The sequence below is a fragment of the Orcinus orca genome, chromosome 1 (genome assembly GCF_937001465.1).
Source record: "Orcinus orca chromosome 1, mOrcOrc1.1, whole genome shotgun sequence".
NCBI lineage: Eukaryota > Metazoa > Chordata > Mammalia > Artiodactyla > Delphinidae > Orcinus > Orcinus orca.
In genome coordinates this window covers 129,911,708-129,933,252 of record NC_064559.1, presented here as the reverse complement: position 1 = coordinate 129,933,252, position 21,545 = coordinate 129,911,708, and the positions used below count along the sequence as shown (strand labels likewise).

Genomic DNA, 21,545 nt, shown 5'->3' with positions numbered 1-21,545 from the left:
CCCAAGAACAAGAAAAAAAAATAATGTACATATGTTTGCTAGATGTGATCTATAAAGTAAATCCGATATCACCATACATTATATCTATATTAAAAACGACTTAACTGGTAATCAGTAAAACTCTAAACCTAAAGCCACATATGATTTTAAAACTCTGATAGATATGCTATACCAATTACATTCATGACTGCCCCAAAGTTAGCATGATCTTCAACTATTTTATTAAAACAAACCCAGGATAATATACAATATAAGTCAAATTAATTAGAAAAAGCTTATTTTCTGTTGGTATGGGGGAGAGAGAGAACAAAAAGCTATAGGGTGCTTGTGTTTTACTCGGGCCAGATTGAAGATTAGCAAAAGACGATATGACTTACGAGAAAGAAACTGTCAACATTTTGTCATCCAATTTTTAAATACAACTTGAATTGCCATAAGTAGGTCAAAAAAAGTTCCTCTCTCAAACTGTCAATGGGCATACCACCTTGATCTGTCTACTGGCATAACTGATTTCAATGATTCCACTGCTCAGCGATGGAAAATACAGCATCTCTCTGGCTAGCTGATGTCCTACAACATCTGTGGTGAGGTAGGCACCACTTCTCCAGTTTCCCCTTCTGTTCCCAGAGAGGGGAAGCCTTGAGATTAATTTCTACCTCTACCATCTTGGTCACTCTTGGAGCTTCAGATTTCCCACATGGTAATGAGTAAATAAAGGCTACTCTCTTAACACTGTAAGAATTGAGCATGGCTTCCCACACTAAAGCTTTGGTCCCATAGTATTCCTAGGATAAAATGAGAGCTGATAGTATTGGACCCCATTTATTTCTTCTCCTCCACTGAATAAAAGAAATAAAGGATGATTCATTATGAGATTAAGTCATTCAAAGACACTGTTTCCACTTCTCAGTTGAGAATCCTATAAAATGTGATTGAAGAGATATCAATAGTTTCCTGGGCTAATGTGGCACATCCAACATTTGTACCTAATTTCTTTCCCTCCTACCACCCCACTGAAATACAGTTAAGCCTACAGGACTGGAAGAACAGGAATGGGGACAAAAGTAACATTTCACAGGCTGAAGAGGAGGTGAACAAGTGCTGACGTAGCACTCCTGAGAAAGCTGAAATTCCAAACTGAGAACCAACATGATTTAGCGGATCCTAAGGAGACTTAGGGATTGTCAGACTAGGTCCTCTGATCTCGGGGAAGGGTGAGCTATCTGAACAGCACTAGATTTCTAGACCCTTGTCTCCACTCCATGCTCCTGAGCAACCTCAGAAGTCTGGGCAGTGTGAAACAGAGGGTCTCTGGACGGGCAATGCCAAGCACAAGGAACAGGTGGGCAACTATCTTAAAATAAGGATTTAATGACTGTGTGCCTGCTGAATGCAGAGATCCTGGAGCTTCTGACCTAACATGGCTCCCAAAGTTCTGGAACCACACCTGTAGGCAGGGCAAGACCTTTCTCTGGGGTATCAGACCAGCCCAAGAGTAGAGAACTAGAGATACAGACCTCAGGTACTTCCCAAACAGCTCTCCTAGATAACACTACAGTAAAGCTCAAAATCTTCAAAGCCTTCATGTATTCAAGAGCTTCTGGATAGATTTCAGTTCCCAAAGCTTTAATTTTAAGGAGACAACTATGGAAGACAGAGTCAAAATAAGTAGGAAAAAAACCAACTTGAAGGTCTACAACTGTGCTGTCAATATCGTGGCCACTATCCACATACGGCTACTGAGCAGCGGCAAGGTGGCTGCTCCAAACTGACGTGTGCTCTAGATGAAAAGTATATGCCATACTTCCCAGAGTCAGGGCCGAAAAGGTAAATGCTTCATTAATAATTTAAGAATACTGATTAGATGTTCAGATAATATTTTCAATATGTTGAATAAAATATTAAAATTAACTTCCCCTGTTTCTTTTTATGTGGCTACTAGATAATTTAATATTATATATAGGGCTCACATTATATTTCTATGGGATGGGGCTAGAAGCTAAGCAGAGGAAAGAATCCTCTTTAAAAAAAGCTACGAATAGTTCAGGTAGAAGAGATGCTGCATTCAATTTAAAAAAGAATGCTATAAAAGGGATAGAAAACCAGAATTCTTGGAAATTAAAAGACGATCTCAGAAATAAAATAGTTTACAGTAGGAATGGAAGAAAAAGCTGAGGAAGTTTCTTAGAAGGTGTTAAAAGAAAACAAAAACAAATGAAATTAGGGAAAAGGGAAGGAAACTAGAGAACCACTGTGGTTGTTAAGTATCTAAATATAAGTTCTAGAAAGAAAATAGAGAGAAAATAGAGAGGAGGAAATGAGCAAGAAAATTAAAGTTCCAAGAACTAAAGGACAAGTAAGCAGAATGACAGAGCTTGTGGAGTGCCTGAAACCATGGATGAAAATACACCCACATCAAGGCATACACTGTGAAATTTTAGGATAATGGAGAGAAAAAGAAGATTCTACAAGCTTTCAGAGAGAAAACAATAGGCCACATAAAAAGAATCAGGAATGAGAAGGATTTCAGGCTTCAAAGAGAATTAAAAAAACACCTTCAAATTTCTGAAGAAAAATAATTTTCAGCCTACAATACTATAAACTTTCACAGTATCCCCATTCAAGAAAGCAGAATAAATACATTTACAGATCAAACAGTTTCAAATATTTACTCTTATTCCACCTTGCTCAAAGATGGGCATAACCAAAACAGGACAATAAATAAAAAACAGGAAGACATGACACAGAAGACAGGTGTTCCCTCACAGAATTGGGTAGAGAAGAGAGATCCCAGGATGACAGCTCTTCACCATATTAAAAAGGACCCAGATGAAGAACAAAGCTCCTGAGATGGACACAATGAGGACCATCGTCACTATGCTCTCCGTAACTGTCTCTTCACTTTCACCCAAGGACAGAGAGCTTCACCCAAGGACAGAATGCAGCTGGGCTTGTCCCAGATCTTTTGTACTTGGCTTATCATAACAATGTGCTGGTTGTTCCTGTAACCCTTCCAGGAACTGCTGCCTGAGCCACTATGGCCACTTACTTCACCCACAGAAGCGTTTTCTTCAGACCTACTCCTATAGCATGCAGGTACAAGAGTGAGCAAAGAAAGAGAAAATATAGAGCAAGTCCACTCCCGACCACATTCCTGCTGAATTTACAGTACCTCGTTTATAGGATAGCCCTGCCCCCCAACTAAGGTGAACTTCATGTTCCCTGAATGCATTGACACCTTGACTAGTAACCTCCCACGATAGTTATTTTAAAATATCTATGAAAGTAAAGCCAAACTATGACCCAGACACTGTTCTATTGGCTGAATTCTTCATATAACAGTGTGAATGGTGGACTTTTCTTAAACAGCCAGATTTATGCTTTCTACTCAGTTTTCTAGAACTTAATGATATATTGTTTAGGAATACACAACAGGTATTAAAACTATTAAGAAAAGAGAGGGAGGTATTAACATGGTTAGGAAAGACCACTGGGTAGAGCTGTGGGCTACAACTGGGGAGGGGCAAACAGGGGCCTTCGATAAGGTATAGTGATATTTTATTTCCTTAAGCTAGGTGATGGAAAATGAGTTTTTGCTATTATGGGTCTTTAAATTGTACATATATTTTATACACTCTTTGATCTGTACATTAATAATTGGAAAGATATTAACATGGTCTATGTCAATGAAAAAAATATGTGTGGCAAACATCAGCAAACCGCAAATTATATTTTTGCTCTATTTAATGGTAAATTTCAAGGCTAAAAACTTTACCTGTCGAAGGTATAATTTCAAGACATCACAGATGTCATGTGAACTAAATTCTGAAATGTCTACCAAGTGCATTCCATTTTCCAATGCCTGACACAGTTTTTCAGTTTTTATTTTGTTTCCACATACACGATAAATTCCCTTGAGAAGAAAAGAGAAAAAATTTTGCAAAATTCTGCTTCAGTACAAATGATTAAATGCAGACCTCTAAATATACTTAATGTCTACTTCAATTCTAAATATTTTAGGAAAAAACTAGGACCAAATGAGGTAATATTTTCCAAATAAATCTGAATAAATTCAGTTATTTAGTAAAAACTGAGAGCACTTAGTGTCTCCTTATCATTAGAACAAATCACATTTACATTTAAAAATTTTTAATTTTAAAAGTTATAATGTACCTGTAGACACAAGGCTCTATTTTCAATCTCTGAGGCACATATTTTGAGTACAAAAGGGATGCCATCTGGTTCCTTTTTTGCAACTTGTGTGAATTCTGCTCCAAATAAGTGTATTTTCCCCAGAAGTTTCTGATGACCACAGATGATGACTAAATTTTCCAAACACTTTCGGTGACAAACAAGGAGACACTACAAGAAAATGAAAGTCTACAATGGTTAACTCACCTTAAAACTATTCACAACTGGACAAACTACAGGTAGAGTGGTAACAGAACAAAAATGAGTTTAAAAGGTATTACTTGTGGTGTTTGAAATACATTTACTAGCAAAATGAAATATAAAATTACAGAAATACACCGTGGTTCAATTTATTAAAAATACATTTGCAAAAGATCCTAATCGGTAAAATGAATAACAAAAAGCATTGCTCAAAGCAAAAAGCATAAAAGGGCTAATGTAATTCCAGAATGACCTTACCTCTTCGCATTCAACACCCTGGAATACCACAATGCCTTCACAGTCCCTGCACTTTGTGGGGGATCTCAGTTTGCGAAACTTGTGAGTGAGAGCTGCCTTTGACATCAAAGTTTTCTTAAATGTTCCGAGGGAATTGGGTCCTTGTAACAGAAGTAGAATAGTATGTAAGAATTGTAAGACTACAGAAAAATTATACCGTATGATACTACATTTAAAAAAATCTTTAAATAAGATTACAAAAAGCTCTTACTATAATAACAAAATAAGCATCCAACTTATAGATCTCTTACAAGGCACACATATATCAAACATTTAAGCTACGAGTAAAAAATCACCATCAGACCAATAAGATACTTCTAAAATCGCATGGCATAATGTTTCCAGAATCAGCGAATTTACAGTTATTAACATGTCCTTTATTACACAGGTGGCATTACATTCTTAGAAAATGACCCTTTGAAAGCTTGGAATAAAACTAGCTATATGAGGTTAGTGTGTCAGCATTATTTGCATTAAAGATAAAGCTATTCTCAATTCATTACAAAATTATAAGTAATACTAGCTAGTTATCTATCAATATCCTACCAGAGGGCTTCCCTGGTGGTGCAGTGGTTGAGAGTCCGCCTGACAACGCACGGGACACAGGTTCGAGCCCTGGTCCGGGAGGATCCCACATGCCGCGGAGCGGCTGAGCCCGTGAGCCACAGCTGCTGAGCCTGCGCTCTAGAGCCTGCAAGCCACAACTACTGAAGCCCACGCACCTAGAGCCCATGCTCTGCAGCAAGAGAGGCCACCGCAGTGAGAAGCCTGCGCACCGCAACAAGGAGTGGACCCCGCTCACCGCAACTAGAGAAAGCCCACACGCAGCAACAAAGACCCAATGCAGCCAAAAAAAAAATCCTACCAGAGGTCAGATGTTCTTATACTATTTAAGAAAATGATACCAGAACAGGTATCTGGAGGTCTCAAATGAAGCCATTAACGTGACTTCTCTTTTATACCCTTCAGCATCCACAACTTTCCCTGCCCTCAAGAAGTACATGTATTTACTTTTCCCGCCTAGCTTCTTACACTATTTCTTTTGAAGAGGCTTTTCTCATATAGAAATTCTCATGACTAGAATGTCTCTCATGTATTGCAACACTCTGAACAATTACGTCACTATTAGATTTATGAAAGACCAAAATATCTAGCCTATTTTATCAACATGCTAATACATTTTGGCTCCAGTGGTTTTGCTGTTTATTCTTATATTTTTACTTGTAACATTTGATTAATACATTATCAACCCATACTTGTACATAATTTGTTGGGATATATTTAAGTCACCATAATGCCTTTTTTTTAAATACACAGTAAAGTAATTCTTTAAATCATACTATTTTTTCCCTAATATCATGCAATGCTACTGATTCAACTGGTTTAATGGAAACTTGATTCAGGTGAGTGTAATACCAGCTTCTGAAGGGGAAGGTGGCTCTCTTTCATCCAGATCATCTGCAGAAGACATGGTTCCACTGGATGGAGTTCGTGGAAGTTTTCGGTGAAAGTCTCCTAAAAGAAAATTCATTGTAGAATTTAAGAAATGGGCAGTGACAACATTTTTTGAATAACGCAAGTCATACTATTATATTAGCTACAATGTAAACATTTGCTTCCATTCACAGACTTTGGACACAGGGGATTCTGATACTCTTGGGAACAAAAGAGGAATGAGCCAAATCTGACTTTTCCAAATAAATTTAAAATTGAGGATCACACATTCCAATGAACCTTATTGTCAACTTCTGATAGTAAGTGCTAGAGATTATAAACTCAAGGACAGGGAGTATTTTCTATTCAAGTCTTATATCTAATGTCTGACAGAATAGCTGGCACAATGGTAAAGTTGTCATTAAATGCTTGTTGAATTAAATGATAAAGAAATACTTACAATGTAACCTAAAGCTTTCTAAAATAAACAAAAATCTACAAATATAGCAATACAACAGTACCATCACATTTATGTTGCCAGTAAGACAGAAGACCAGGAACCAGGACCAATGATCCTGGCAGGGAGCAGAGCATGGGATATAAGCTGTCAGCCAAGGACTCTGCCATGTGTCTCAAAACATGGGTGGAAGCAGCCTGACCAGGTAATGAAATGAGGTTTATTTGCTCCCTGCTGATATTACACACAGGGCTGTGTCTAAGTGGAAGGTTACACTTAACTCAAGCCCTTAACAGTCTTAAGAGTTAGAAAGGGCTTTACAAATTATTTAAACCACATCTCTCCCAAAAGATTCCCCCTGCCTTCAAACTATGCTTAAAAGGCGGTCATCTAGTTTTTGTTTTGAATGTGTCCTCCAATGACTAAGAAATCATGAGACCACATGCTGATTTTCGAACTATTCTAACTTAAAATGACTTCCTTGTATTGCTGAGCAGAAACCTGCCACCTATAAATCCCAGCTCTTGGTCACATGTCTCCCTAAAGGAGCAAACAAGCAGGCTGACTCCCACCCTTTTACACTTCAATGTCTGAGAACAGCTGTCACGTCCCCAGGTTTCCTCTTTCCCAGGCTATGCATCCCTCAGTCTTCACCCATTTATCATGCGACCAGTTTCCAAATTTCTGTCTTTACCACATGAAGTCTTACAGGATTCCAAATAATTTAGAGCTGGCTCTAGACTGTCTCTTAATTTCTGGGGATAGCTAGAACCACTCTGTTTTTACAAAGCTAATTACAAATATTCAGTTAAATGTTTAGGATTGCATCTCCAGAGTGTCCCTGAACAGCAATAATTTTAAAGTAGGACTCAAAGTAGTTGCTGACAATCTGCTTATAAACCCCAGTACGGCATGGAAGTCATTTCTAACTTTAAATTCAAGGGCTTTATTTACATGAATAAAATTTCTGTAATATGTAGAACACCAGGCAAAAAAAAAAAGCCTTGGACTCTGAGGTAGGTTAAATCCTAACTTATCTCCTGCAGTGCCAAGATCGTAGGAGAAAGACACTTAGCCAGGAAGAACAAGACTGGGAGAAGTCTCTGGCAGAAAAGCGGAGGATAAAGAACATCGAAAGTAATACTCTCAAGGGTTCAAGTGACACCTTCTTCTCTTGCTAGCTGTATTACCTCTGGCAAGTTATTCTCTTTGAAGCCACTAAGGGAGAGTTCAAAACATCTATTCTGCCTCTCTAAGGAGCATGAGACTATCAAAGTACCTTAAAGCATATTTATAAAAAATGAAATTATCACAGGCACAAGAACTGTTGTTAACTGTACAGTTCATTATAGTGATTAACTACAAAACAATCCAAAAGACAGATAATCACATTTACGTTCATAAAACGGAATACTATACAGCATACAGTATAAAATAAAGACAGCTTCTCATATCAATATGATCAAAAAAAAGATGCATGAAAGAAGTCACAAAAGAATAGTATGATTTCATCTGCATACTATTCCAAAGTGGGCAAAGCTCAACTAGATATAAGTACTAAAATATTTAAAATAGCCAGGGAAAGATTAACAAAATTCAGGACGATGGCTCATCTGGGGGGTGATAGAGCAAGGTTATCAAGGAGGTATACATAGAGGCCTTCTAATATACTAATAATGTTTTATTTCTTAGGCTAGGTGTTGAATATATAAGGGTTTGTTCTATTATTTTTATTTAAACTGTACACATATATGTACAAACCCCTCTCTATGAGACAGTTTATTATAAAAATAAGATAGTTATAAACAACAAGGATTTACTGTATAGCACAGGGAACTATATTCAGTATTTTGTACTAAACTATAATGGAAAGGAATCAAAAAAGTATATATATACATAAATATATGTATAACCTAATCACTTTGCTGTATACTTAAAACTAACACAATATTGTAAATCAACCATACGTCAATTTAAAAAAAAGGAAAAGAAAGTAGTTAAAAATATCCCCCTAAAGGAAAATTTTAATCTGTCATTGAATTTTCACTCTAGACTTAAATACTTATGTACCTGGACTTATAGATTCAGAATCCAGAGATCTAGATTCACTGCTTCCTCCAGTGCTCTCAGAATCACTAAACATCCCAAATGTCCATGACCTTATAAAAGAAGGACCTTTAAGAAAAGAATATTTAAAGTCAAACTTGGCTACAGACAAATTTCATAAGTGTTTCAAAACACTGACATTATTTAAAATGAGACAAGTCAAACTTCTTTAACAGTGTTAAGCAACTGACTGTAAGACAAGCACAGTGCTCACAACTGTGAATAAAACCTCATAAGGTTACAATTCAAGGCCTGATTTTTAAATTCCAGAGCTGCAATTCATTTAATGATCCCATTTAAACAATTTGATCTTTCATATATTAGTGCTCTCTTTAATGTGAAACACTACCTGATATGTCTGCACTGTTAGAGCATCTGTCCTCTTCAATCTTATTAGAGTTGTCAGGAAGGCGCACAACATCTTCTAAAGAGTCGGAAGGTCCATATCCAGGAGTGTGAGGGGTATTTGTTAACTGTTTATTTACATTCCTAAGAAAAACCCAAATAAAACTCATCATTCAGAAGCATGACTACTTTATTCTATTTTCAGGAAAATCTGTTAATTTAATGAACAGAGTAATTAAATTAACGAAATATTAGGAACAAACCATATTATACTGTTGAACTTCTTAAAAGAGAGGTGAATAAAACTTATTAATCATTTGTATTTATTATAGCTGAAACACAGAAAAAAATAGCAAAAGTACAGTCCATTATTCATATCATGGTTAAACTCTTCTGGTATAACCTGTGTGGAAAATGTAGGTTGTTAAGTTTGTGGACATTCGAAATTGATATGACCATGATTTGCCATTCTCAAAGGATTTCTAAATCTCAAAGAACCGAGCTCTGTGTTAAAATGGAAAACTTTACTCTTAAGTGAGTCGCATCTTAAATAATATTTTAAAAATTCAGAAGGTTTTAAAGTCAATTCTACCAGTGTTAGAAAAAAACATCACCTGACACCAGATAGGAAACTTAGCAGTAAAGGTTTTATGCCTTGAAATAATTTCACCTAACATTAATTCTCACCCATCAACTTTTTCTTCCTCAGCTGAATTCGTGGCCCTGACAAACTCACTGTACTCCTGGCCTGGGTCATAGAGTTTGGCACCATCACAGAGAGACTGTAAATTGTTCGCGAGGGAGGCAGCCTGCAGGTGTTGCATCTGGAAGAGGTTAACCGTTACCTGTGGGAACAGATAGAAACAAAAGGCAACGTAACTCATGTTATAGAGAATGCTGCATAAATACACATTTATTTCAAGTGACAGCACCAAGAAAAAGGTCACACAGTGAAGAGCTCAACAGTGAATCTCCTCGAGAGCACACTATGTTGCCTGACTCAGTACCAGGTCTAAATCAGAAAAATAAAAAAAGAAAGTAGTTTTAATCCAATACCTAAGAGCAATCATTTCTGGCAAAACTGGCTTTAATCTGAAACGTTTAAAAGCACAACCCCGTGTCCCTAATGGTTCACAATTTTAGGAGACAGATATGTTTTTGAGGATCCCCAGCTCTGTACTGATGGTCTGACCACAACTGTCTAAACTGAAAAACATGGGGAAAAATATTCCAATCAGAACACTGTTATTTTGACTTTCACTTCTTCAATCCTTTACAAATCGAAATGCTTTATACTCATAATGTGTCCTACCGCGCTCAGTTTTTATAATTACGTACTATCCCGAGTCTCTTCAAAATATAGTATTCCACTGAGTTTCTACAAATGCCTAAATACACTGTCATTACTGCCACTTATAGTAACAACAATAGCAGCTGGAGCGTGCTTACAATATGCCAGATCCATTCTGAGAGCTGTACACGAATTAACTACTCTCATGTTCACAGAAACCCAGGCTTTGGGTATACTACAGCAAATAAACAGATGAGATCCCAGCCCTCATAAGAGTCTGCATTTTCCTGAGGGTGGTGTTGGAGAGAGGACAAACTAAGTAAATAAGATAATTTCTGGTACTGAAAACTGCTACAAATACGATATATTGTCAGGTGATGGAATATGACCAGGTATATGCTTGCAAAAAGGTACTTTGGACATGACAGTTTGGTGAAGGACTCTCTGAAGAGGTAACATCTGAACTGAGACCTGATATAAGAAAGAGCCAGTGTGAAGTTTCAGGGAGAAGACCAATCCAGACGAACGGAAGAGGCAGTGCAAAGATCCTAGGGCAAAAGTGAGTAAGAAAGAACTTGTCATGCTCAAGAAACAGATGAAAGGTCAGTGTGGCATTTCAGTTTGAGATGAAGCCAGAAGGGGAAGATGTAATCTAAACCAAGGTAAGGGGTCTGGATTTAAGTACAACTGAAGGAAGCCAGTGGAAGGTTTTAAAAGGGTGTTAAGAGCTATAACATGATCTGATTTATTTTTCTAAATGCCACTCCGGCTCCTGTGTGGGAAATGTGAATGAATGCCAAATTTCAATTGGCTTAATGTTATTTCAAAGACTGCCATGTTTCCTCTTTCATCTCTCTTGATTATACCAGATGATATGTTGAACTTCTGATTAGCCTCTAAGTCCTTTCCAAGATAGACAGGCATTCTCCAAAGATAACTAAGAGTCAGCATAAATAGTATTTGAAAAGTGCACATAAATGAATAGCTTGTTTGTGCCCTCTTTCAAGGAACATAGGAAATTCAAACTGTGGATGGTAAAGTTTAAGTCCAGCAATTAGCTACAATCAGGGAATTCTCCAGTTAATGGTAAACTGAACTTACTTTCTTGAGTAAAGGTAACTAACTGTATGTTCATTTTTAATACTTTTTAATAAGCTCTATGAATCTAGTTAGAAACACCAATAATTTAAAAAGCCAAATGAATATACTGGCATAATCGCTCATCGGCTGAATGTTTGTCTCTGGGTACTTATTAATAATAAAGACTTAAGCAATAATATATACTGGAAGCCCAATCTTAAAATCTCTTTTCCCTAAATGATTCAGCCTTCTCCCTCACCTAACAGAAGTGTTAAAGATTGAGGTCCCCATGGGGTAGACCCTACAGGACTTGCTGGGCATCTTAACTGGGGTGGCTCATGGGTACCTCAAAAACCATCATGACTCTAAGATCTTTTTGTCCCCCAATCCCTTCCTGAGTCAGGGACTTGGTCCTTTTCTTCTAGGCCCCCAATGTGTAGCACAGTGTCCTAAGTGCTTCATAAAGGCGAAATGACCAAATGAATAGTAGTAGAATGTGTTACCAGTCAAGGTCATACTGAAATTCTGCTCATTTCCTGGTACTGCTAACTCAAGCACATAGGACTTCCAACTCTATGCCCAGTTTTTGTCACCTACATCTAATTTTTAGCTATTCCATGGGCACATAGATTAGCACACATTTCTCTGACAGTTGTTGAAACTGAATATGCCATAATATCATATCAATGGGAACAGATTCTCCCATATAGATTAGCAATAATCTAAAAATTAATTTTTGTTCAATATAATTTTCTATCCTATATTTTTAAAAAGATAATTTTTTCTTGAATACTCTTTAAAACGAAAGGCAAAACTTTTGTGCTAATGTTTCCCATTCTTCAAAGCCCATTGATTTGATTAGGTCTTTAGTGACTGACTTGGTAATTTCTCCTTCCTCTCACTTAGTAATGTAATTATGATCTACATCCCATACCCTTCAATACTTCATAATTCAAGACAATTTTGAATATTCAGGAGTAATTCTTGTTGTTCATGATATGACTTACAATTTTGCTGGGACATGAAACTGATTTGTGTATCTTTCTTAAGACAGTGAGTGAATATAACTGTGTCTAGCAACTTTACATCTCAAATAATTTTGTTTTCTCTGCAATGATATGCACAATAACATATCCTAGAGTGAAAATAAAATTCTTTTAAAAACAATTTGAGAGATGGTGTTGCAAAATAAGTCACCAAAATCCCCCAATTCTCCTGCTTTGATGGAGAAGAAAACATAAAGAAATCTGAGACAATTATGGCTCTTACCTGGGAAAAAACACCAATATTCAAGAACTCAATGTTGGATTTGGTATCTGCTTGGATCTTCATGTGAATAATGCCATATGGAATAAGTAAAACTGATTAAACTGGTTCAAAAGAACTCCAGCTAGTAAGAAATTCTGCTCACAAATATATATAGAGAAATTTTCTATAAACTGTCTCGATACATTACATGCTGTAGTGATTTTCAGGAGTTTGGGGATTTGTTCAAGTTTGGGGAACTTTAACCTCAAAGTCTGCTTCATACACTGATATGTACTGCTCTCCAATTTTTCAGATGTATTAATTCTCTCCCCCTAAATAAATGCTAAACTCCTTGAGGGCAGGTCTTACATTTCTTTTAAATAAATAGTAGGCATTAATAAATACAGATGTTATATACAAAATTAGGTAACTTCTTGTTTATATCACATCAAATTAAAAGAAATCATAATTGTTGGATCACCAAATAGCATCACTTTTTAAAAGGGAGGTAGACAAACAAGATTAAGCTCATGAGAGAACTCAAAACCATGTCACATGAAGAAAAGTAATCAGATTTGGGGGTGTTTTGCCTGGAAAAAAACATCCAGGGAGAGAAGGTAATAACTACCTTTAAATATTTAAAGTACTATCTTATGGAAGAGGGATTATATCAGTACAGTACAACTTGAAAAGGTCCACAAGAAAACAGATCTTTTTTTAGCTCAATATAAACATCATATTAATTTTGGAGCTGTTCAAATCCAGGCTAAGTAATCATTCAGCAAGACAGCATAGTATTCAGGAGCACAGGCTCTGAAGTTATTCAGCCAGGGTCTATCTTAGCTTTACAACTTACATGCTGGGTGACCTTGATATCAAGTTATTTATAACTTCTCTAAACCTGTGTTTCCAAAAAAGTTAATGTACAAATACATATTATAGGGAATCTTGTTCAAAATGCAGATTCTGATACCAAAAGTCTAGGCTGAAACCCAAGATTCTGCATTCCTCACAGGCTCCCAAAGGAATGACAATGTGACTGGTCCAAGGAATACATTTTGAGAAGAAAGGCTTTCTAAGCTTCAGTTTCCTCATCAGTAAAATGGAGCTTAAAACAACTGTTTTTACCTAGTAGTACTCTGTGAAAATTAAATGAGATAATGAAGGCAAAGAGCTTAAGGCACTGGCAAGCACATAATCTTAGCTATTGTTTGAGGTGAAAAGGACTTGTTAAAGGTAAAAGATTGGCTTAAATAATTTACGTGGGAATTTTGGATCCTGGGATTTTGTAATTCTTTTAAATAATTTTACTAAAATTGATTCTGTAAATTAACCACATATTAATTAATCAGAATTTGATAAATAAATGAAATACAATTTTAAACACCCAGAAACATTTTAAGGAAGACTTCTGATTCAGATGGAATAAGCTCACTTCCCAGTCTCTCAATGAATTTTCCTAAGAACCCTTGACAGAATGCATGGATTAGCTATCTGAGGGCTCTGAAAAGTAAATGGTAGCAGGTAGACTGTGGAAATAAACTACAAATCAAGGTATGTAGTACCAAAGCATACCAATTAGTGGTATGCTTCCTGTTATTTTTTTTCTGCTACTGTGTTTCCCAGCTAGTACACAGCTCCTACTCAAATAAATGTGACTGAAAGAGTGGGGGAAATCCTTTGGTTTCTTTTGTATGTTTGTTTTCTCTTCTGCCCCAGCCCCCAAGCAAGACCCAAGCCCTAAGATGGAGTCCTGTGGCAGTGGCAGTGATGGCAGTAGCAGCAGAATAGACATCTAAAAACTCTTCTCTATAAGCAGAGGGGAATTCTCTATAAGTAGATGAACTGTGGTCTGAAGAGTGAGGGGTCTGAAATTCCTGTTTTTTCTTTCTCTTTATCCTTCCCCTACTTGGCTCTTAAAGCAGCAGACTAGGTTGACTACAGTTTCCCAGCCAGAAAACATAGAAGGGAGCCCTTAGGAGTTGAAGAGTGAACCTAGCTAGATCAAATGCCTGCAAAACTTTTTAAGAATCAACATTCAATATAGGTTATAAAGAAAACCCAGAGTCATATAAGGTAATATTGCAAATGTCTAGGATATCGTCCAAAACTACTTGTCACACAAAGAACCAGGAAAATCTCAGTGACTCACAAGAGAAAAGATAATAAACAGATACCAACCCTGAGATGACTCAGCTACTTGAATTATCAGATAAAGACTAAAGCAGATATTATAACGATTTCAAGAAGGGCCAACAATATTAAAACGTGGAAAGACTGAAGTCTCAGCAGAGAATTGGAAGATATAAAAAAGAAACAAGAGGAAATTTTACTACTGAAAAATATAATATCCAAAACAAAAAATTTACTGGATTGACGGTATAAAAAATGGAGATAACAAAGGAAAGAGTCAGTGAACTTGAAGCTAGATCAGTAGAACAAGAGAAAAAAAAGACTGGGGGAAAAATAGGTCCCACATTCCTGTGGGATAATAACAAAACGTCTGACATTTGAGTCTTTAGAGTCTTAGAGCAAGAGGGGAGTGTGTTACAAAAAAATATTTGAAGAAAAAATAGTCAAAAACTTCCCAAATATTGCAAAAGTCAAACTTGCAGATTCGAGAAGTTCAGGGAACCCCAAATAGGAGAAACCCAACAAAATCCACACCCAAATACATTGTAATCAAACTGCTGAAACCCAAAGATAAAGAAAAATTTTTGCAAGCAGCCAAAAAACCAAACCAAAGCAAAACAAAAAACAATGCATGCCACATAGCGGAACGCTGATTCAAATGACTATAGATTTCTCATTAGAAACTATGGATGCCAGAAGGCAGTAGAATAACATTTTTAAAGTGTTGAAAGAAAAAAACCGAATTCTATAACCAGTGAAAATATCCTGGAATGAAGAAGAAGTAAAGACATTCTCAGATGAAAGACAACCAAGAGCATTCATCACCAGAAGACCAACTACAAAAGAAATGGCAAAGGAAGTTCTTTAGACAAAAGAGAAATAATACCACAGAGAAGATGGAACTTTGGAGTGAAAGAATAATAACAAAAATGGTAAATACCTGGGTAAATGTAAAGACTATTTTTCTTCTCTAAAATATGAGACTTTTGAAAACAAAAATTATAAGATTGTCTGGTGAGGTTTTCAGTGTACATAGATGTAATATACATATATTAAGCACAACCCAAAATGAGTAAAGGAACTTATATGGTGGTATAGTTTTTACATTCCACTTGAACTTGGTAAAATATTAGTTCTAAGTAGACTGAAAAGTTCATATATATATATATACACACATATATATAGGTATATATATATATATATATATAGTGCAACCATTTAAACAAAAAACACTATACAAACAGATATAATCAAAGATCCAATAGATAAATTAAAATGTATATAAGAGATAAAATTTAGATAATCCTTTTAGATAAATTAAAATATAATTCTAGTATATAAATAAAACAGATTAAATCTTTAATAGATAAATAGATGAATTAAAATGTAATTCTAAAAAACTATCAATTTATACAAAATTAGGCAGCAAAAGGGAAACAGATGAAGGGAAACATAAGGTACAAATAGAAAACGAATAAAAAATAGTAGGCCTAAATCTTAACATATATTTACATTAAACATAAATGGTCTAAACATTTCACTTAAAAGATAGAGATCATCAAGATAGATTTTTTAAAAATCAACATTGAAAATATGCTATATAAGAACTTCATTTAAAATATAGTGATTAAAAGTAAACAAATGGAAAAAGATATACCATACTAAAAATAATAAAACTTAAATACTTCTATCAATATTAAATAATGTAGACTAAAAGGCAAGGAAAATTACCAGGATAAAAAGAGACATTTCATAAAGATAAAAGGATCAATTCACCGAGAATATATAACAATCATTAATATATAAGCAACTGAGAGATTCAAAATATATAAAGCAAAAACTGATAGAATTAAAAATGTACAGTAGATTGAAAACTTTGAAACTCCTTTCTCAATAATTGACATAAATAAAAAGTAAATCATCAAGGATATAGAAGAAATAAATAACACCATAAACCAAAAGGAACTAATTGACATTTACAGAATACTCCAGCCAACAACAGAACACACATTCTTTCAAGTGCACACACATGGAACAAGCACCAAGATAGACCATATCCTGGGTCATAAAGCAAACCATAACAAATTTAAGAGAATTAAAATCATACAAAGTATTTCTTTCACCATAACAGAATTAAACTAGAAATCAATATCAGAAAGATATCCAGAAAATCCTCAAATAATTAGAAATTAAATAACAAGCTTCTACAATATCCACAGGTAAAATATGAAGTTTCAAGGGAAATTAGAAAATATTTTGAACTGTATAAAAATGGGAAGTACAAATTCAAAATTTGTGGGATGTAGATAAGTAGTGCTTAGAGGGAAATTTAAATCATTAAATATTTGTATTAAACAGGCAGAGATCTTGATGAAACCTAAGCTTCTACCTTTAAGAAACTAAAAAGAATAGCAAAATAAACACAAAGCAAACAGAAACAATAAAAAGCAGAAATAAAAATTTAAAAAGACAACTAGAGAAAAACCAATGAAATCTAAAGCTGTTTCTCAGAAAAGATCAATGAAATTTATAAACCTGTAGCCAGACTAACCAGAGAGAGGAAGTGAAGGAGAAGGCACAAATTACCAGTCAGGAATGAAAGAAAGGATATCACTACAGCCCACTGAGGCACTGAAAGGATAAGAGTTATGAACAACTCTACGCACATAAATACAACAACTTAGATGAAAGGGAGGGACCTAATTCCACAAAATACCAAAATTCACCTAAAAAAAAAATAACTAACTCAAATAGGCTTATATCAAAAGAAACTGAATACATAGTGAAAGATCTTCCAAAAATGAAAACTCCAAGCCCAGATGCTTTCACCAGGGAATGCCACCAAACATTTAAAGAAATAACACCAATTCTACACCATCTCTTCCAGAAAATAGAATAGGAAGGAGCATTTCCCAACTTATTTTATGAGGCCAAAATTACCCTGACCCCAAAACCAGACAAAGGCAGTATAAGAAAAAAACTAAACAAAAACATAATACCAGTATCTTTCATTAACAGAGAAGAAAAAAAATACTCAACAAAATATTAGCAAATTGAATCCAGCAATATAGAAAAGGAACAATGCATCATAACCAAGAGCAGCTTATCCCAAGAACGCAAGGCTAGATGAACACTCAAATATCAAATGTAATCCATCATATTAAGAGACTGAAGAAAAATTATATTATCACATCAGTCAAATGATGCAAAAAAACCCTCATTTGATAAGATCCAAGATCTTCATGATAAAATTCTCAGCAAACTAGAAAAAGGGGAAATTCTTTAACATGATAAAAGGTATCTTTTTTTTTTTTTTTTTTTTTTTTGCGGTACACGGGCCTCTCACTGTCGCGGCCTCTCCCGCTGTGGAGCACAGGCTCCGGATGTGCAGGCTCAGCGGCCATGGCTCACGGGCCCAGCCGCTCCGTGGTATGTGGGATCTTCCCGGACCGGGGCATGAACCCGTGTCGCCTGCATCGGCAGGCGGACTCTCAACCACTGCGCCACCAGGGAAGCCCGATAAAAGGTATCTTTAAAAAAACTTGCAGCTATCATCATGTTTAATGGTGAGAGACTGCTTTCTTCCTAAGATCAAGAATAAGGCAAAGATGTCTTTTCTCACACTCCTATTCAACAATGAACTGTAAGTCCCAGCCAGTGCAATAAGAAAAAAGAAAAAAAGGAATAGTTTGAAAGAAAGAAAGAAAACTGTCCCTCTTTGCAGACAATGTGATTTTTTATGTAGAAAACCCCAATGATTCTGCAAAAAACATTCCTAGAACTAATAAGTGAGTTTATAGCAAGGTTGCAAGATACAAAATCAACATACAAAAATCATTTGTATTTCTCAACACTAACAATGAATAAGTGAATTTGAAATTAAATAAGTGTGTGTATGTATGCATGCATAGATACATATACACATGTACACATAAATCATGTATGTATTTATTTATATCAATCACATTCACAACAGACCCCCAAATAAACACTTACATACATAAGCTTAAATCTAACATAACATGGGAAAGACTTACATGTTAAAAACTACAAAATGCTGATTAAAACTATCATTTACCTAAATAAATGGGAGACACATACTGTGTTCATGGCTTGGAAACTCATAGTTAAGATGCTATGTATATAGTCAATTCTCCCTAATCTGATTAAGATTTAACACAATTCCAATAAAAATGTTGGCAAGATTTTTTTGTAGATACAGACAAGCTGATTCTAACATTTTTATGAAAGTCAAAGGATCTGAAACACTCAAAATGATTCTGAAAAGAATTAAGTTGGAACACTCAAAGTACCTGATTTTAAGACTTGCTAGACAACACCAGTAATCAACCCAGTAGTGTTTTGACAAAACAATAGACACATATATATCCATGGAACAAAATACAGAAAATAGAAATTGAACTACAAAAACATGGTCAATTGATTTTTGAGAAAGATGCAAAGGCAATTCAATGGCGATGGCACAATGTCTTCAACAAACAGTATTGGAACAAGTGGACATCTGTATTAATCATGTTTTTTTTTAAAATTTTCTGTATTTTATGATGTTTTAATATCTTAAAAAGCTTGCTGGCTGGGGAGAGATTGCTCCTCCCAATGCTAGCCAATTCTTAGCCGGGGAACATGCATGTCTTTCATATGCAACTCCAACCATCTCTATCTAACTCTCACACACCAAGCCAATATTTCCCCTTACCCTAACTCATCCCAGGGCCAGGTACCAAGCAATTGCACACCATCCCTATTCCCTAAAGCCCACTGAAATTACACAAACGAGCCAATCCTTTATTGCTTATCCTGTCCTACCTTGCCTTTCCCCAGAAACCCCAATAAAGGCTTTATACTCAACTCTCCCCTCACTCCTGCTTCTGCTTCACCAAACCTGGTACCTTTATGGCCCTTTGTGGCATAGTGTGTTCTCTTCTCTCAGGAAATCTAAGTAATTCATTTTTCAATGACATTGACCTCTCCATGTCAACATTCAGTCACCTCTATAAATTAAAGTCCTGTGGATATAATTTTAATACAACACCCATATGCAAAAAATGAATTTCAACCTATACTTCACACCTTCTAAAAACATTAACTTAAAATGGATCATTTCTCAATGTCAAACTATAAAAGTTTTAGTAGAAAACATAGAAGTGTTTGCGATCTTGGGTTAGGTGAAGCACTCTTAGATATAATACCAAAAGCATGACCCATAAAGGAAGAAATTAAGTTAGACTTAATTTCTTAAAACTTTCTGCTCCCTGAAAGACACTGCTGAAAGAATAAAGATATGCTTCAGACTGGAAGACAATATATGCCAGCTCAACAATAAGAAAACAAACAACTCAATCCAAAAGAATAGGCAAAACACAGATTGCAAACAAGCCCCTTAAAAGACGCTCAATATCATAAGTCATTCTAAAAAACACAAATTAAAACCACTATCTAAGAACAGCAAAATATAAAAACAACAACTGACAAGTGTTGTCAAGGATGCAGAACAACTGGAACTCTCATAGATTGCTGGTTAGAATGAAAAATGTTATGGCTACTCTGGAAAACAGTTTGGCAATTTCTTATAAAGTTAAACAGACATTTACCATACCGCCCATTAATCTCACTCCTAGGTATTCACCCCAGAAATGTGAAAACTTATAGTCACACAAAAAACTGTAAATAAGTATTCATAGTAGCTCTATTCCTAATCACCCCAAACTGGAAACAATGCAATTGTCCAACAGGTGAATGGATAAACACTGTGGTACATTCATATAGTGGACTACAACTCAGCAATAAAACGAAATGAACTACTGATACATGCATAACATTGATGAATCTCAAAAGCATTATGCTGAGTAAAGAAGCCAATCTCCAAAAGATACATACTATAATTGCATTTATATGACATTGTGGAAAACACCAAACTACAGAGATGGAGAACAGATCAATACTTGCCAGGGATAAGGGATGGGTGGAGAGTTTGACTACAAAGGGTCAGCATGAGGAAATTTTTTTGGAGTGATGGAATTGTTCTGAATCCTGACTGTGACAGCAGTGGTTACACAAATTTATATACGTGTTAAAACTCGTGAAATGTACACCGAGAAAAGGTACAGTCATTCCTCAGTATCTGAGGGGAATTGTTTCCAGGACCACCCATGAATACCAAAATCCACGGATGTGCAAGTCCCTTATATCAAACAGCATAGTATTTGCATATATATTATGCACAAACTCCTGTATACTTTAAGTCATCTCTAGGTTATTTATAATAATGCAATGTAAATGCTATGTAAATAGCTGTAAATACAATGTAAATGCTATGTAAATAGTTACCAGCGCAGGACAAATTCAAGTTTTGCTGTTTGGAAGTTCCAGGAAAATCGTTCCCCCTGAATATTCTCAATCCATGGTTGCTTGAATCCACTGATGTAGAACCCGTGGATACAGAGGGCTGACTGTATTTTGCACATACTTTTTTTAAATAAAAACCATGGTAAAGAGGCAAATGAAAACACTTGAGAACAGGATGCTTTGTCTTCAAATAAACCATTGGGTTCAATTTCAATATTTATTAGTTTACTCAAATTTTGAAGAAAGATCTCATACTGCTTATAGAAGTTCCAGGGATTAAATCCATTTTGTCAACCAAGCCAAGAAAGACAGGGGCATAGAGGCAATTTCAAACTCTCAGACTTCAGTTTTAACAGAACAAATCATCAATCCATGGAGTGGAGAGCCAGATAAAAA

The 21,545-nt window shown here is 35.6% G+C and overlaps 1 protein-coding gene across 4 annotated transcripts in view; it reads right to left on the bottom strand.

The window, feature by feature from the left end:
- The window catches only part of ARHGAP29 (Rho GTPase activating protein 29), a 75,590-nt gene that overhangs the window by 6,960 nt on the left and 47,085 nt on the right, over positions 1–21,545 (bottom strand). For all 4 annotated transcript variants that reach the window (XM_033433097.2, XM_033433112.2, XM_033433104.2 and 1 more), the window contains 7 exons: positions 9,719–9,876; positions 9,036–9,175; positions 8,651–8,755; positions 6,106–6,204; positions 4,651–4,790; positions 4,174–4,362; positions 3,776–3,913 (listed from right to left, as the gene is read on the bottom strand). In XM_033433097.2, the coding sequence (XP_033288988.1) occupies positions 3,776–3,913; positions 4,174–4,362; positions 4,651–4,790; positions 6,106–6,204; positions 8,651–8,755; positions 9,036–9,175; positions 9,719–9,876 (969 nt within the window). The remainder of the gene's footprint in view (positions 1–3,775; positions 3,914–4,173; positions 4,363–4,650; positions 4,791–6,105; positions 6,205–8,650; positions 8,756–9,035; positions 9,176–9,718; positions 9,877–21,545) is intronic.